Here is a 17,592-nt window from a genome sequence, read left to right as displayed (position 1 = left end):
CTCTGTCCAGTAGAAGGTATGAGTGCATCCACAATACCGACATCGCCAGGGATGTATGTGCCTACAGTCTTGTTTTAGTCAACAGAGCAGGGCTGATTTGCAGCTGGGCGAGCACACATTTTCAAAATGTGCTTGGCAGTATGGAGACCAGAATTTCATTTGCCTCAATACCCGAGCTCAGGGAACAGACTGAGTAAAGAATAGCCCAACTGAATATGTATTTATTTTACTTTGGCCACTTTCAAATATCTGCACTGTAAACTAGGACATTCACTTCCTCTCATTTTGCACAGCAAAGCTACTCTGAATCCTGCAGGAAGCCAACTCTGTCCCAAAGGTGCAGCTTGCACCCCCAAATCACCCTGTGTGCACTTGCAGTGGTTACCTCCTGAAGCAGGACGGTTGGATACTGACTCATTCATATTTTTTTTGCCTCACCTGTTAATGAAAAACCCGGAGGAGATAGAAGTGCATGAGGTAAATCCTAACACGGAATTGAAGTGTGTCAAGTGGCAGGATGGGGAGTTCTGATGTCCCCACAATACACACTGAAGCTTTCCTGGGGCTTTTCTGCCCTTGCAGTCGGAGATGCTTTGGTGAAAGGGTGAGTACCCATCACTTTAGTGAGGTTAATTTAAATCTGAGAACACGGGTATGAAAAGCCAAGAACTTGACGAACATCACCTTGTTTGTTTAGCGGGGTTCACTTAAACCTGAAAGCACGAGTTTGAAAGCTGGGAACTTGACGAACATCATCTCGAGGGACAGATCCAGCGCCCCGTAAACCAGAGACCCACACGGTGGCCACCGAGAGAAGACGGTCCCTGGTCTGGGAGGGCAGGGTAGGGTGTGGAGGAGGATGTCTCCCCAAATTCCCCAGTTCAGCTCGGCTCGGGGTGTGGGGGACTCGGACACAAGGACCCTCCCTTCCCTGCCCCTTACCTGAGCCACCCACGTTGGACCGGAGCAGGCAGGTTCTCCGGGAGGAGGAGAAGGAGGAGATGTCGCTTTGGGAGCGGCCGCGGGGACCGGGCAAGAACCAGGCGGGCGACGGTGCTCCCCCGGTGCTCCCCGGTCTCTCAGCCATCGCCGTCGGGCAGCCGAGAGGGGCAGGGAGGGGAGGAGAGGAGAGAAGGAGGAGGCGAGGGAGGGGAAAGGGAAAGTTTGCAGTGAAAGAGCCGCCCCCCGCCTCCGACCGCCCCGTCGTAGCGGGGCCGCCCCGCCGGGACGGTGACGGCGGATTTTGGGGCTGTCGGAACTTGAATTTTGTGTTTGCACAGGGGCAAAGCAAAGCGGGGGTGTGGTGTGGTGTGGTGTGGTGTGTGCAGATGCACGGAGGGAGGGGACGCGGGGATCTCCCCGCTTCCCCTCCCTCCCTGCATCTGCTCTCCCGCCCCCTCCGCGGGGTGTCTTCGTGCTCCCCGCTCCCGTCATTTCCAACTCTCGGGGGAAGAAAAAAAAAAAACAAAAGGGTATCAGTTAAAAAATGCCGAGCAACTGACACCACTGTTTTGTGTAATAGGGTGCCCTCTTTCCTGCCCCGGGCCGTCCCCGGCAAAACGGGGACGTTGCACAAGGCATCGCACTCCTGGCAGCGGAGCGGGGAGGGCGATGAGTCAAATCTTCTGTCTGCCCCCCCCTTTTCTGTCTTTCTTAAGGTTTGTGTTGCAGGCAAGAGGCTTTTCACAACCAGTTTTACGACCGTGTGACTCAACGTTTTGGGAGCAGGATAGTCGTCCTGCCTTTCAGATCAGAAGCGGGAGTCACGGCGACTTTTGCAAAAGCAAAATCAAGCCCCGCGGTTTCATTTTCTGGTAATTGTTTTACATATACACTTTTACAACACGATTCATCTTTAAAAGGATATTTAATGTTTTCACTGCCTTTTACAAGCAAATCATTTTATATTCTGTCTTGAAAAAGATCCTTGCTGCCCTGAAGCGATGGGCACAATGGCGAAGACAGACAGGACAGCATCTGTACTTAACGCCCTGTACTTTTAAGGCATCCAGTGCCACATTATTTAGCTATCAAAAATGAAAGTCCCATTCGGGCTGTATGACAATGGTTTAGTGACTACCACCCCAGGTCTGACCCTATCGAGTCTAAAACATGTCCATGTGAGATTTGGGTTCTGGCCTCTGCTTCCCACCAAGAAAGCAAGTGCCCTCCTCTCAACGCCAAGCCCCGTGCAGCTCCCCAGACATGGTGGTTCTGGGGTCTTCCCAGCAGTCACACGGCTCAGGCACCCTTTGCCTTTGCCCACGCAATCGATCCAGTACACGAGTCTTGTATGTCAGCCATTAGTCAGGTCAAAAGGTCTTTTCTGCTCAGCTTCTCCCAGGGAATTGCTTTCATTATTTCCTCTCTTTCTTCCCTCTGCTGACAGACCAGCCTGCTCCTTCCCTAGCTGCAGAGAGCTTTCCCAGAGGGACCATGCTGCGGGAGTGAGAGGCAGGGGCTTCTCCTTGCGGGGTGCAGCAGTGAGCTCCACGCTTACAGACTTTCCTGCGGGGGCCCAGGGGCTCCAGCATCGCACAGGCAGGCACACTGCACCCAGGTTTAGAGCTTCCTGCCGTCACAGACACTGGTCTTGCGGCATTCACAAAATCTTACAGTGTACTATTTTTATTATTTACCCTTTCCAGCTTGCATCATTACAGATGTGACTGTGCACTGAGGACCTTTTCCCTCACTGGAGATTTCAGTAGCTGTGCCTGTGTGGGCTGGTGACATTTTCTGAACCTGTTTATACCTTAATCAGAAGGGTACTCGTGACTGCTATTCACTGAACTGTTTTCTACTTTTTTTTTTTTCTTTTAATTTAAAAGATGTGATCAAGTTCATTATTGAGATACACAGTTTCTGCTCCAAATCTCACCAAAGTCAGTGGCAGGTCACTGATGTTAGTAGGCTTCAGGTCAGACCCCTTATCTTTTTAAAAATCATTTTTCCATCAAAGAATTTTGAGCCACAGAACAGTTGTAACTTTGGTGTGCTGTACAGAATAAGCTTCAGAGAGCCTACTTCAAAATTCTCACATTAAGGATCTGCTCAGTGTCCGCAATGCTTTGGTGTGATCAGAAAGAAAAGGAGCATATGAAGAAATTAAAAGACAAACTAGAAAAGATAGCATAGCAAGAGGTCAAAGGTATTTAAGGATTCCCTTTGAGAAGCAAAGTGACATCTAAAGGGGTGAAGGTAAAAGAAGACATAGAGAAATAAGGTCAATGTTGAATGTGAAAGAGATATGAAGAGTTCCCTATGTGATATCAAAGTGCTTTTGTAAATCAGAGTAATGTGAACAGTCAGAAAGAATGATACCATGGAAGTTGCAATGTTTTTCATCAGCCTGTAACTTAATACACTCATCAAGACATATAAATGAAAATATTTTTTAAAATGTACTTTCTGTTTTCACAGCCCTTTAAATAATTTTGGATGAAATGTAACAGCTGTGGTTAATGGCTCTGGAAACTGCAGTTCTGTTTCCATAGAACACCAATAAAATATACATCCTTCCCAGGTGGAGAGAGATTAATTAAGTTGCCTGCTCATTCATTTTTAACTGTTCTGATGAGACTGCCAAAGAAATTTCCATTTGTGGTGACGATTTTGAAAAGTTAGTATTTGCTGATTAAACCAAATTATTTCCCAAAGCCATCCCATGGCCACTACGATCTGATGCAAAAATACGCAATTTGGGCATCAGGAAAAGCCGCAGAAGCACCAGTCTGGGCAACAAATTTGCTGGAAGATGTATCTTTTAAAGTATGTTCCTGCCAGCCATGATCTGCAGCGCAAATGCCAAGTGTCATCTACTGAATCAAGGCAGCTTCAGCACAGGCTTCCTCTGGGGCCATTCTAACGGGTCAAAGAAATATTTCCTTGCCAGGCTTCGGGGCATCTCTCTACCCTGGAAGCCATCACCTACCAGGGGGCTGGAAGGAGAGGCAGAGCAATGAATGTTACACCCTGTCCTTCTCGGGAAGCGGGGGGAAGCTGAGCCTGAGGTCAGAAGGAGGTGGGAAGGGTAAAACCAACAGGCCGCCGAGCCCATCTCTGAGTCTGACCCTGGCTGCAGAGCCAAGACGCAGCCGCGGCAGGCAGCTCCCAGGCAAACGCTGAAGTGCTCCCAGGTGAGGAGAGCAGCAACGGCCACGCCGGGCCGGGCCAGGGGCGGGAGGAGGTGGGAAGAGCCCAGAATCACGGAATTATCAAGGTTGGAAAAACCCTTGAAGATAATCTACTCCAACCGTTAGCCTAGCACCGACAGTTCCCAACTACACCATGTCCCACAGCACTATGTCAACCCGACTCTTAAACACCTCCAGGGATGGGGACTCCACCAAAGCACGGCGGGGTGTTAGCCAAGGCAGTTACTTCATTTTAAGATCCTTAAAATCCAGGTGACAATCTGTGATCGAGCAGCCGGATAGCACGGCACCGAGGGGCCCGGGACGCCCATCGGCTGCCGCGCTTCTCCGCGCAGAGGCGAGGGAGTACACAGCGGGGCTGAGCCTTGGGAGGGGCCGCGCCGGCGCCCTTGACCTGCCGGCGGTAGCGCCAGGCTACGGGCTGGCCGGAGGGCGGCGGTGGAACGGGCGGCGGGGCGGGGAGAGCCCGAGCTCGCCCCGCCTGTGCCCCCCCCCCCGCCTCGCCTCGGCCCGGCCCGGCCAGCGGCCTCCACCGGCTCGGCCGTGCAGCGCCGCGACCCTCTCCCTGAGGAGCCACCTCCCCTCAACCCGCCGCCGCCATGTCGGGCCCGCCCGGCCGCGCCGCGCCGCCGCTGCTGCTGCTGCTGGGGTTGTCCGGGCTCCTGCTGGCGCGGCCGCCGGGCGGCGGCGGCGGGCGGCCCCGCTACGAGCCCAACTGGGGCTCATTGGACGCCCGGCCGCTGCCCGCCTGGTTTGACGAGGCGAAGTTTGGCGTCTTCATCCACTGGGGCGTGTTCTCGGTGCCCAGCTTCGGCAGCGAGTGGTTCTGGTGAGCTTCTGGGCCTGCGCCTGGCCCCGCCCCGGCCCAGCCCGCGGCCTGGCCTGCCCGGCCCAGCCCGCGGGCTTCGCCGGCCGCGTCGCCCCGCAGCCCCCTCAGACCCTGGCGCCGCTGGGCGCGGCCGCCGTGGGGCAGCTGGGAGGGTCCCACCGGAGTAGCTGCTGCGGATGGGTCGCACCGGCCATCGCAGGGGTGTGTTTGGAAAAAGCAGCTCTTTGAGCAGGCGGGAGTTGGTTTGGTGTTCCCCTCCCCCCTTAAAGAGATGGTTGGGTTTAAAGCCCCTTTGCAGCCTGACCCTGGAGCTGAGGTGTGTGGGAAGAGGTTTATTTCCACCTGAGGCTGGACAGTGAGACCACGGACTCTATGGCACCGTTTACGAAGGAAACAGAGTTTGATGTGCTTCTGGTATGTCTGCCCAGCCCTAAAACTCCTGAATATTTTGGCTAACGTTAACCAGATTAAGCAGAGAGCTTGTAGAGCTGGACGATGTGGTTTCCACAGCGTTGGTGGCAGGTGGTTGGTGGAGTAGCCGAAGGAGACCTCTCCAGCGCCACGGTGAAGGGATGAGTGCAGGGGCTCTGCCCAGGCCCTGTGGGGATGGGCGCTGGAGATCTTCCAGCCTCCGGAGAAGCCTTGCACAGCTCTTGCTGGAGCGCTCTGGCCCTGTCTGTGGGGAGCGCAGGAGTCCATCACTCCCTCCTTGCTTGGCAAACTGCCTGCTGTTTTCTTGTGCGCATTTTGTGTTGCTGATGGTTTTCTTCTTCTTTATTATTATTTATTAAAGAGTACTTTCCACTTGAAAGAGCCTGAAGCTCTGATTCTTCAAATAATTTTAATTCAAAGGCTGAATAAAACTTTTGGTTTGTGAGTGTTCATTGGTTAAGGCCCTTTGGCTGTAAGCATTTTTTTGTTACCTTCTTTCTGTACTCTACCAAATACTTTCTGTGTGAATTTGAGTGAGTCACGGTATCACTTACAATATGAAGATAACAGCAGCTCTGTGGCAGAGCTATGGTTAACCTTAAATGCAACATTCATAAAACAAACCAGCATTGATACAAACAAACCACTGTTTTCTGACAATATTTGGTCTGTTCTTTTCAGAGTTACATTCAAGGGTTTCAGCAATTTTGTAATGTGGACTCCGTTTACTAATACATTACTTTCCTGGTGAGAGAGAAGCTAGACGTGGGTTCAAGCCTTACTCTTGAGTGCTGTGCTCCGATAGTGGTACGCTGAGTCAGGACAAAGCGTTCGACTTCTGTTGCTCTAAAAACACCCCAAAACACGAATGTAGTGGATGAAGTTGTGTTTTATATTCCTGTAGTCTCCCATCCTTAGGCACATGTGGGTGTAGAGCTGCTTCAGCGCCTTCTGGCAGCATGTACAGTCAGATGATTGAGGTCCTGTGTTAACAGCTTCAAATGGAAGGTCATAAACTCTGGTATCACCCAGGCTGTGCTCCTTCCTTCAAAGCTGCACAGCCTTGGTCAGGATGTTTCTAGAATCTAATCGTGTCAGAGTAGAAGGGCTCGTGTTAGCAAACCATGTGACAAAGGGAGAGAAGCAAGGATATTACCTGTTTCTTTATGCAATTACACACTTTAAAATCAGAGTTGGGTCTTCCCCCCCCCAGGTCTTTCAATGAGGAAAGCTCTCTCAGCCTCTGTTTTCTAGAATTTTTCACTGTTGGCTGCCAGAGATCCATGTTTCTTTATGCTGGTGTGTTTGGGAAAGTTACAACAGTATCTATACAGTTACTGCGGTCCTGCAGAACAGAGGTCAGAGTCCAGCGTGGGACAGGAGAGAGAAATCCACTTCAAACATTCAGATCTGGCATGCATCATTCCTTCACTTTCAGTTTGATTTCATTTATGTCTGAATTTGCCGACAGGGTTTTTGCTATTTGGCCTCATTCGCAGAAAGGTGACTCCTTTCAGACCCTCTTCTCCATGAGCGTTAGCCGTCACAACGTAATGTTATTGTTAGAAGGTCTCCAACAATAATCCTGTTTATGCAGGAAGGACTGTTGCAGGCTGTTTCTGGCACTCCTCTTTCATTGCTAGGGAGGGAAAGGATGGAGCAGGTTGAAAATAAATAGTGCTCTTTTGGTGATTTATGATCTCTGCCCCTGATGAGGGTGAGAGACCACTCTCAGACCACAGAGCGGCGCTCCAGGCCTTGCTGTGGACTAGACCAGTTGGAATACTGACAATACTGGTCGATGTTGTGGGGAAGCACAAGATAGAAACTGTCCCTGTCTTTGTTAGGTGGGGTGCAAAAAGAGATAATCAACTTATTTTTCCTTTCCGTTCCTAGATCTGGTGCACTGGTAGGTAGGTCGATGTGTGCCTGAGTGTTAGAACCTGTGACAAAGGTGCGTTTGTGAGTGTGGGGTTCTCTCAGAGGCAGGTTGTTGTTGGAGGACATGCCTTCTAGTAGGGTGCCTTTGCTTCAGAGCCTTACACGTGCAGTGGCTGCAGTGCCCTGCAGTCACAGCTCTCTCCTGCTCTGGGACCGTGGGCGTCTGCTCACAGATCAGGTCACTCAGCTGCATTTGGTATAGAGGACTCTGGACCAGCGGAGAGGTAAAGCTGCTGGCTCTCGTGTTTGTGGGTTGTAGGAGTTGCAGTGTGGGGGGCAGAACAGAGATGCCTGATGGCTGATGTGTGAGACTTGAGGAGGGTGAGTCATGTTAGTCCAAAAAAGATGCATTCCTCGTGCCACATGAGCTGCCTGTGTGGACTGTCTGCCTGTGCTCTATAGTACGGTTTCGGGATTTGGGTATTGAGCAAGACTGCTATTTTTTCCATTCTCAAAGTGTAGTTGCTTTGCGTCGTTGCTCCAAGTGAAATCTTGGGGCCTTTCCAAAGTGGAGTGCTTGAAAGATGTAGAGCATGGACAGAAAGAAGGAAACCTCTGAAGCAATCTTTGTCTTATGCCAGTGTCATGTACCTCCAGTGCATGTGCCCCTCGGTGTGAACTCAAATAGGAGCTGACGATTTAAATTCTCTTTTCTTTACCTAAAACTACACCAGCAGGTGTGTTTTGCTCTACATTCTGTAGGTGGTACTGGCAGAAGGAAAAGAGAGAGCCCTATGTGAAATTTATGGAGGCAAATTACCCACCGGGGTTCAACTATGAAGATTTTGGGCCACTGTTTACAGCAGAATTCTTTGATTCCAACCAGTGGGCAGATATTCTGAAGGCTTCAGGTGCAAAATATGTTGTCTTAACTTCAAAACATCACGAAGGTAAGTGGAAGGTTTGTGAATGTTAGTAATTGTTGCATTTCTGTCAACAGAAGAAAATCCAGGTGACTTTCCTGTCTACTAAGAGAGATAGAGAAAGCCAAGCAGGCTTACCTGCCCCAACCCAGCCACAGAGGAAACAAACCACCTAAGAAATGTGTATGCATTTTCCTGACTCTTACACAAAAGCTATGGCCGTAAAGCTTGCATAGGAGGAAAAATAGATTGTGCCATTGTTATCTTGCTGTAGGTAAGACAGCCTGAAGCAGTGGGGGCAGCTGAGCTTCCCGCAGTAGCCATAGTTTATTGTGTGCAGTTTATTGCTCAGGGAACCACAAAAGTGCTGTTTAACATAAAGAGCTGCTGTGTACAGGCAGTTAACAGAGCTCTATAGGTTTCTCCAAGGAATTCAGGAGTATGTTCCAGGAGTCAACTTCAGAGTTAGAAGCATACACAGGGTATAGCTCTTCCTGATGCAGTGCGTAGAAGCCAAAACCTTGAACCAGGTCTGTAACTTTACAGGCATGATTGATTTTTGGTGCTGTAATTGTAAGATGCTTTGCAGAGAAAAGTAAAGAAAAAGAAAGTGGTTGGAAGGAAATATGGTAGCAAAGGAAGCATAAAATACTAAGATGCAATATGATAGTACATCTAGTGCGTGATGTTGGTCTTTGGGGAGATGTGGGTTCAGGACTAGCAACTCTTTAACTTGTGAGTTTTAATCTCGGCTCTGACAGACATAAAATCTTAATCTTGATGATGACCATGGCGTAATTCCCAGTGATTTCAAAAGAACCATAATTCGTTTAGTCTCTCCTGTAGCTGTGGGCATGAATTTTTAGCTTGTTTTTCTAGTTGATACCATTACATGTATCCACATATATCACAAAAATATTGCAAGATTTATTAGGCAATGCATATAAATCAGTTTGAGGGTGAGAGTGCAGCTCCTGTGGCAGTGGTTTAAGTCTGCAGTGCAGTAGTACTTGAAAGTGCTTGTGTTGGAATGCTGTATATCTGAAATGTTAACTCCCCCCTGATAATGCTGATATTTTAAAAGCTGTTTCAGGAGTTTTTGCACTCTGATTATATACATGTAATGAGTAGTTGATCGAGCTGTTGTAAATGTCAAGACAAATGAAAAGTGAACATTTGCCTAAGATGTAAAGGGAAGGGAGGAGAACAGTCTTTAAATGCAAGTGATGGCTTGTGCGTTCTGCAACTGAGAAAGCATTTTATCTTCCAACTGTTGGATATGTATTCACAGTTCACATTTGATACTTCAGAGAAAATGTAGATGCTTTGAAAGTTGCTGTATTTTTGGTAAATTTAATTGGGACATATGAATGGAGTGAATAATTAAGGAGAAGGAATAATTATCCTAAGCAGTACAGAACTGGAAAATATAAATGCATATGTGTATGTATAAAAAATACATAAACATATCTGGCATGGTGTTCTGATGTTATGACTACTGTCATCGTGCATAAAAGATTATAGGCATGCTTTATACCATGATAACAATATTATTACATATGATAACAATATTATTACGTATATGACTTCTATTATATTTATTTTTTGCAACCCACTTGCAAACTACTTTCCAAAAAGAGGAACTATAACTTCCCCTCTTCTGCTTCCCTTCCTTATACTTCTACTTTTCTCTTTTCAGGCTTTACTTTGTGGGGGTCCAAGTATTCTTGGAACTGGAATGCTGTTGATGTGGGACCAAAACGAGATCTTGTGGCTGAACTAGCAACATCTGTTAGAAACAGGACTGACTTGCATTTTGGGTTGTATCATTCCCTGTTTGAATGGTTTAATCCTCTCTTCCTTGAAGATGCCACCAATGTCTTTAAGACAAGGAAGTTTCCAACCAGCAAATCATTACCAGAACTCTATGAAATTGTGACCAAGTACCAACCAGAAATAATTTGGTCTGATGGGAATGGAAATGCACCAGATACTTACTGGAACAGCACTGGTTTCTTGGCTTGGCTGTATAATGACAGGTGCATAGTCATGCTGGTTTAGCTCCTTATCTGAAATTCTGCTCTGTGTCTAATTTGTCTCATTTTCTGTGTATTTTGTGGAACCTGTTATCTCTACTTACTTAAATATTAATTTTCTTGAAATACAGAATCCAGGTCTTCCCTAAAACTATCAGAGCTTCCTTTAGAAAAAGACTGTGTCATATTTTTTAACCGCATTTGCAGATTAATCAGTTAAGATGGTATTGGCTGTTCCGCCTAATCATATTCTTCCCGTATCGTCTACTGCACAGACAAGCAGATAATTTGAAATAGAGGTGCAAAAGAATGAGACTAGGATCCCTGAAATTGCACTTAATGTAATTGTAATAAATTAATAGTATAGAAGTCATCCTAAACGTTAGTTTGTGGGAGGGGATTACACTGGCTGTGACTGTATTTAATAGAATAAAAATGATAAAATTCCTCTGTTTCCAGTCCAGTCAGAGACACAGTTGTGACCAATGACCGCTGGGGAGTTGGCAGCATCTGTACACATGGCGGCTTCTACACTTGTAGCGACCGGTATAACCCTGGCCACCTCCTGCCTCACAAGTGGGAGAACTGTATGACTATTGACAGGAGGTCATGGGGCTACAGGAGGAACACCCAGCTTGATGATTATCTCACAATTGAGGACCTGGTGAAGGTACAGTGGGACAAAGGAGTTGCCTGCAACTTCTTTTTCTCCCTCCCAATTATTATATTATGCTATATAACATTTCAATTATGTATCTATTTTTATAAAAAGTATTATTTCAATTGAATAATGAATTAATGAAATAATAAATCATTTTGTTCATTTGCAGCCTAACACTGGCAGGATGGAATATCCATGTAATTCTTATTATAGAAATGACTAAGAGGAAAAATACGTAGTAAAAATTCAGTCGGTTTCTTAGAAGCTGTTTCCCCAGTGAGTAACTGGCCAATCTGATCTGGATAGTCTCATAGTTACCTTTTCTACTAAATTTTTCTAGTAACTGCACCTCTAAGTTGATGAGAAGCAAACAGTTACAGTTTCACAGTCTAGCTAGGAACATTTATAACTCTTAATAGTCCTTTCACCTCGTAGCGAGAAACTTTCCTTTCATCCCACTTCATTTAAAAAAGAAAAACCAACACGCTTATTACAGACATACAGATACACACTAACAGATGCAGACAGCTGGTGTTAACAGAACATGGGTTCCCTTTGCTAGTCTAAGATTAATACCTTAGAAGGATTTGAAGCTTAGGAAAACTGAATGAAAGGAAGACTGATCGATCTGTCAGGTAAATGGATTTAACTGTAAAATTCAGCTGGTAAGAGGAAGATTGTTATTGTTGCTTAATCTAAGTCTCTTCCTAGTATTGTCCTTGCAAAAGGTAATTTCAAATTGAAGTAACGTCTTTTCAGAGGTTTAAATTCATTTAGTAACTTGTCTCCAGCTCTGTTCCTTAGACTTGTGCATCTCAGCCCACGATCTCTGGAGGGCAGTGTGGATGTGAACACAAATATTTAAGGACTCTGTAGAAGGCTGCCTCCTGATTTACAGATGTCTCCGTAAAATAGGGAGAACATAAAAGAGAGAAAGAAGGAAGTTTCTTCTCTCAGCTTCAGTGAAAATGAAGTGTCATCTATTAGCCTTATTCTCCTCTTGTGTAGAGAAATCACCTATCCATTCTATTGGTAAAACCCTTGTGAAATTCCTGCAGAAGTTGAAATGATAGAAAGTTGTAGGATCTGATTCTAATGTAAATTCAGTCAGGCATATTAGTGCAAAAATGTATTTCGGGCTGTTTTCTGCTACAAAAATTGACAGCAGAGCTTTGTTTTATGGGAGCTTAAAGTTTGTATTGACTGTTGGAATGACCCCCCAAAATCTAAACGTGCAGCAGTAACACAACTCGTTCAGTTCATTGTCCTGAAGCAGTATGGCAGACTTTAGGAAATACTTCAAATGTATGATTTCATTAGCCGTAACCATATGCTCTGTGTATGTGTTTAAAAACATTTCAGCAACTTGTAGAAACAGTGTCTTGTGGAGGAAATCTCTTGATGAATATCGGGCCCACTCACGATGGTCGCATCGCTGTTGTATTTGAGGAACGCCTGAGGCAGATGGGTGCCTGGCTGAAAGTCAACGGGGAAGCCATCTATGGAACGAAACCATGGAGAGCACAGAACGACACGGTCACACCAGATGTGTGGTAAGGCTACGGAATCAAAACGTAGGCTGCATAAAGCAGCAGCAGTGTATGTGAAACTTTGAAGTTCTTAGTGACTAGATGCTACAGAAATCACCAGCTTAGTTTGTATGCTGTGAAGAAATTAACCCTTTCGTTAGTTTAAGTACTGCACATAAAAATAAAACTGTAGGTAGGCAATGGGTGTAGGAGACGGTAGTTTTGGGATGATGATGAGGCTGAAGGGAAGATTGCAAGCATTTCCTTAGTGATCTTGTACTTCTTAGTGTAGCTGGCAACAGAAACTATAAAGAAAAAATATAAATCCAGAAATACAAAACTTTTTAATGAAGTGTTTTATCTGTACAAAACAATACTTCATGTCATTGTTTAGAGAGAAAACGGGGAGACAAAGAAACTAGAAATCAGTCTAGTATATGCTGCATTTCTTTTTAAGGTAAAAATGCGTGGGAGGATAACAGCAATTACTTGGTCACTAAACTGAGTCAGTCTCTGGACTCTCTCCTCTGCCTTCATGCCTCATAGCTGCTGTAAAGCCTTAATGATCCATCAGGGTTTTCGTCTTGACCCTCTTCTCTGCCCCAGTGGCCTTTTTACTCCTGTTCCCAGTAAGATTTGGCTATCTGGCTTTAGCCTTGAAATGCTGAACTATTGACTGTTTAGTAAAACCACTACTTACAAAAGCAATAAAACATTGTAACTAAATGAAGGAAAGAGGGAGGAATGTTTCAAGTATATGCCACAAGATTTCCAAGGACATACTGTAGATAATGTCTGCTGAAATTAATTTTTTAAGAAACTAGCAGTGCAAGGTGGAAGCTTTGTTGTCGCTCATGTTCTTGTTATTTTTTTAAGTGTATTATCTGTATGTTTGTGTATAACGTGAATTAGTGGTTTTTTTTGAATATAACCCAAAATTTTCTGTTAATGATTCCCCCTGCCCTGCAAGTACCTCCTTATATGGCTGAACAGCAGTGAGTTATATGCTTGCTAAAGTTACTACAGATGTTGACCTCTGAGTTCAATTCTTTAATAAGTGTCTATTACCTCTAGTTTGTTGGAAATAATTTTCAAGGAACAGTACTGTATTAAAAGGTATACATTGTCTGAAAAGATGGTTATGTGTGTGAAAATGTAATTAATGCTGATATTTTTCAAATCCATTTTCCCAGTCTGAAAAGCAGTATATATATCACTTCAGAAGATTTACAAGGAGAAGCTAACATGCATTTCTGTTCCCCATGTCAACCCAGGTACACTTTCAGCCCTAAAGAAGGCAAAGTCAACGCTATCTTCCTTAACTGGCCAGTTTCCGGGACTCTGGAACTTGGTGAGCCACAGGCTAAGCTTGGAGAAACACAGGTAAAATACGGCATGCCCCTACTCCCCCTTTACCCTCTAGAACAGAGAGATTTTTCACACACAGTGCAAGAAATGAAGATGCTCTGACAGAAAACACCTCTAGGATTTGTCACATTCCATTGTTTATTTTAGTTTCTGGTATCTTTGGGAATGCACAGCTCTTAGGACAGTGTTGGAAGAGACCCAGCGAAATGTTTGTTTCTGTTCTGGGACCTCCCCGTCATAGTCCTCCCAGTGGGATATTTCTTCTCCAACAAACAAAGTCAGACTGAGTTGTTGCTGGGATATGTTTTAGCTTGCAAACTAAAGATCACAAAAAGAGGCCAAGTAGCAGGGGAAAAAAAACTGTGCTGCCCCTCTTGTTTCCTGTGTAGCCTCTTAACTCAGCATGACCCTTATAAATGACCATCCTCAGGACACTGGTGATACTGGAATTGCTGTAATGGTGCAGTAGTTTCAAGTCAAAGCCATGCACAAAGGGAAAGCACACAGAGGTTTTTGCTGCCCGGGGAGGCTAAATAATAAGTCAGTGCAAGCCTAGATGTGTCTATCACAGCAAGTGGTGTTCAGAAGTTGAGGACACTGGTGTCACTCCTACACTAGCAAATAGCGTACCCCAGTGGAAGCAGGTTTATAGAGCAGAACAGCTGGTGCTCAGGACTGGCTATCAACACCGTGCATTTAAGCTGGGGATTCACTTTGGCTTAGCTCTGTTCTGCTCTCACGCATTGGATGTCCACTAGCTGCTGAAATGCATTAAGGGTGCTTCTGGACTGCCTCTTTTGGTCCAGTTCTATATGAAAATAATCTACTTGGTGCTAAGACAGCTCTGTGATAAGGAAGAAAGAGTCATTTCAGAAGTGATGTAGATGCATCTTGGAGAGGCATCTGGACTGTATATGCACAAGAGAGCAACATTCTGCGGTGGTAGAGACTGGTCTTTCCACTGCTTTCAGCATTTCACCAGCTGGTGTGTAAGAGTCTCACCATAAAACCTATTTGTGTGTTTTTAGCAGAGGGGTTCTTTAGGTCAGCTTTGAGATATCTGGCTGTGCTCTGTAAGAAACACTGATGTCCATTCAAAACTACAAGGCTACCCAAGGGAAACAGACTCTATTTCAGAAGTAGTTGATATAAAGCCGTGTACTGCGGCACCCAGATCCCTGCTTCAGATCCCACCCCAAATACTTCTGAAAAGTATTTCTTTATCTTTTACAACCCTAACTACTTCTCCCTAGCTTTATTACTTACCTACTACAAGTATTTTTCTATTTTAATAATTATCATTAATTTGGTTGGCAAGGGGCTTTTAAGGCTAATTGGACAGTAAGGTAACTATGGATCAGCACTTCTTTTGTCACTATTGCAACCCTATGCACTTTGAAAAGGCGCTGTTCTAATTACTGTGTATGTTTCTACTTCAGGTGGAGCTAGTTGGCTACAAGGAACTGCTGAAATGGGTTGCACTGGGAGAAAAGGGAATCATCATAGCTCTACCTCAGTTAACTCCTAAGCAATTGCCATGTCAGTGGGGCTGGACTTTACAACTGACCGACATAAACTGAGCCACACCCTGCTGGAGCCTTGGCTAGGAGGGAATGCTGATGCTTCGCTCAGTTTCTCATCACTGGTTTCTAACTCTTACTTGTTTGACTGAGAAACATGAATAATTTCACTTTTTTATGAAAGGTGGGTGGCTGTTAAAGGATGGAATGGAATGAAGCTCACATGAAATCTAGCACTAGATAGTTGAATCTCTGCATACCATTTGTTTCTTTGAAACTGTAAAATCCTTTGCATCTACCTTGACTCTCCACTTTTTTTTAGTCAGTTTCTTGCCAAATTATGTGAAGGAACAGGGAGAGAAAAACACAGGGACTGGATTTTTAAAGCCATAAGAAAGAACAAAGCCAGCTCAAGCCAGCATTCAAATGCACATAAATCAGTTGTATACCTTCTTTAATGCAAGGAATTTAACTTCCACAAAACTGTACAGTAAAAACTGAGAATAAACTTGTTGCACACAACTGGAAAAACTGTCAGGTGGTAATTTCAGCTGCATAGGGTAATGCGTCTGTAAGAACAGTCCTCTGAGGGTTAGGAATTAATCACAAATGCATGGAGGCAAGGTCTCTGTGCATCTTCATTTCTTATCCTGAAATTTAATAATTTTACATGTTCCTACTCTTGAGTAATTCTATCCATTATTGGGACACAAGTGGGAAGGGTTCTTGCTGTCTTGTATAATTTTACATGGTTAAAGCTGACTCTTGTTTGCAGCCACTGTTTTTACAGTTACCAGGGTGCCTTCTGTGGACTATTAAACAAAACATATATTCACTGACTAACTTATTTAAAAAAAAAGAAATAATTAGGAGTTGTTAAGGATCTTCAACTTTGGCAGAGACACAACATTTTAAGCAGAGGGTAGATTGCATCCAGCTTGAGAAATTCCCAAACTCTTCGTGTCAGGATGTGAAGGGACAGTGTAAAATTTGCAAAGAGGGGGAGGTAGAGGACAACAAAAAACATTAGTGTTTATACTGAAACAATTAAAGGTTTATTTTTCCTGAGTAACACTAAGAAGTGCAAAACTATTGCTGTGTAAGCTAAATTTACTCTTTCAGCTATGTCAGAATTATGTGATGGGCCCAATGAAGTTATCGCCTTTCCTGCTAGTAATGTTAATGCACAAACAATTTTACATTAAAATATTTTATTACAATACAGACAATTGGGCTCAAAATTAATACAAATTAAGATAAAATATTTACAAGTTAATGTGTACAGTGTAGCTGTTTGAACAGCATAAATGAGAACTTCTAAAAATCCACATTCCTTTAGTATTAAGTAACAGAGCACTCCCCCAGCTTGTTCAAGAGGAACATGCATCAGTTGGCAAAGGCTTTCTAAAAAATGAGAGACTCTTTGAAATAAGATTTGTAAAATTAAGGAAGAAAAAAAACAAAAGAGGTTTCCTTTACAAAAAGAAAAATTTGGGAGGCAAAAGAGGCCATACTTCATTCTGGTACTTTGTGCTATTCTTAGATCACTAGCATTTTTCCAAAACTTACACACCCCAAGCAAATAAATGGGTTTTTTGGTAACTTGTTGTAATACTGCCACCACATGCCATAAAAATAATCAAATGAATTATGTAAGAGTTTAACCACTTTTTTTAATAGAAAAGTCTTTACATACAATGATCTTTCAACAAGAATATTTAATAGGTGTCTGAAACAGAATTTTATTAGAACAAATATGGGCTCACTCCCCCTTTTTTCAGAATGGTCTTTTTGCTGGTCTACCACTCCTACACCATTATAAAATTAACCCAAGTCTCATCAGTAGTCACAAGGGATTTGTTATAAATACAAGATCTATTTCTATAAATGTGCAGTTCATTTCTCTAGTTGCTGAGGGGTACTAAAAGCTTCATAAACATTAGCAGCAAAATCTTTCACTTGTTCCATCATCAACAGGTCCTGGAAGAAATTTAAAGAATAAATTTGCTTAATCACACATCCACCACTATTCTGGTTTTGCTGCAGTACATAATTTATCATGAGACAAGCACCTAGCACTCCCACAGAGATGTAACTCAAACTTCTTGCTTTAGAAAGGTTTATGAGCAGAGCTGTAAGTAGAACCAAGTCAAGAGACCTTTTTGTGCTCCTGCAGTTTAGCAGAGGGAAGAGGTTCTAGAAAGATAACATTTTTGGAAGATACAAATTTACAAAACTTACAAGTTATGTCTAAGT

The 17,592-nt window shown here is 44.4% G+C and overlaps 3 protein-coding genes across 6 annotated transcripts in view; 1 reads left to right on the top strand and 2 right to left on the bottom strand.

The window, feature by feature from the left end:
• The window catches only part of PHACTR2 (phosphatase and actin regulator 2), a 146,657-nt gene extending 145,567 nt beyond the window's left edge, over window positions 1-1,090 (bottom strand). For all 3 annotated transcript variants that reach the window (XR_012632859.1, XM_074896470.1, XM_074896472.1), the window contains exon 1: window positions 943-1,090. Coding sequence is in view for 2 of the 3 variants with exons in the window: in XM_074896470.1 (XP_074752571.1) it covers window positions 943-1,087 (145 nt within the window). In the remaining variant the exon portion in view is untranslated. The remainder of the gene's footprint in view (window positions 1-942) is intronic.
• Window positions 1,091-4,656: 3,566 nt separating this feature from the next.
• On the top strand, window positions 4,657-17,319 carry FUCA2 (alpha-L-fucosidase 2). Of its 2 annotated transcripts, none has more exons than XM_074896465.1 (7): window positions 4,657-4,986; window positions 8,062-8,249; window positions 9,922-10,261; window positions 10,718-10,928; window positions 12,282-12,472; window positions 13,723-13,831; window positions 15,256-17,319. In XM_074896465.1, the coding sequence occupies exons 1-7, from the start codon at window positions 4,757-4,759 to the stop codon at window positions 15,394-15,396; spliced, it is 1,410 nt and encodes a 469-aa protein (XP_074752566.1). In that variant the 5' UTR covers window positions 4,657-4,756; the 3' UTR covers window positions 15,397-17,319. The 2 variants fall into 2 exon arrangements, with proteins under 2 accessions (XP_074752566.1, XP_074752567.1); XM_074896466.1 differs by lacking the exon at window positions 4,657-4,986 and adding an exon at window positions 5,061-5,400.
• Window positions 17,035-17,592, bottom strand: part of PEX3 (peroxisomal biogenesis factor 3) — a 20,361-nt gene continuing 19,803 nt past the window's right edge. Inside the window, exon 12 of the mRNA XM_074896467.1 lies at window positions 17,035-17,316. Coding sequence (XP_074752568.1) covers window positions 17,233-17,316 — 84 coding nt within the window. The 3' untranslated portion in view covers window positions 17,035-17,232. The remainder of the gene's footprint in view (window positions 17,317-17,592) is intronic.

The sequence above is a fragment of the Athene noctua genome, chromosome 1 (genome assembly GCF_965140245.1).
Source record: "Athene noctua chromosome 1, bAthNoc1.hap1.1, whole genome shotgun sequence".
NCBI classification, from domain to species: domain Eukaryota; kingdom Metazoa; phylum Chordata; class Aves; order Strigiformes; family Strigidae; genus Athene; species Athene noctua.
This window is presented reverse-complemented; position numbering and strand designations above follow the sequence as displayed.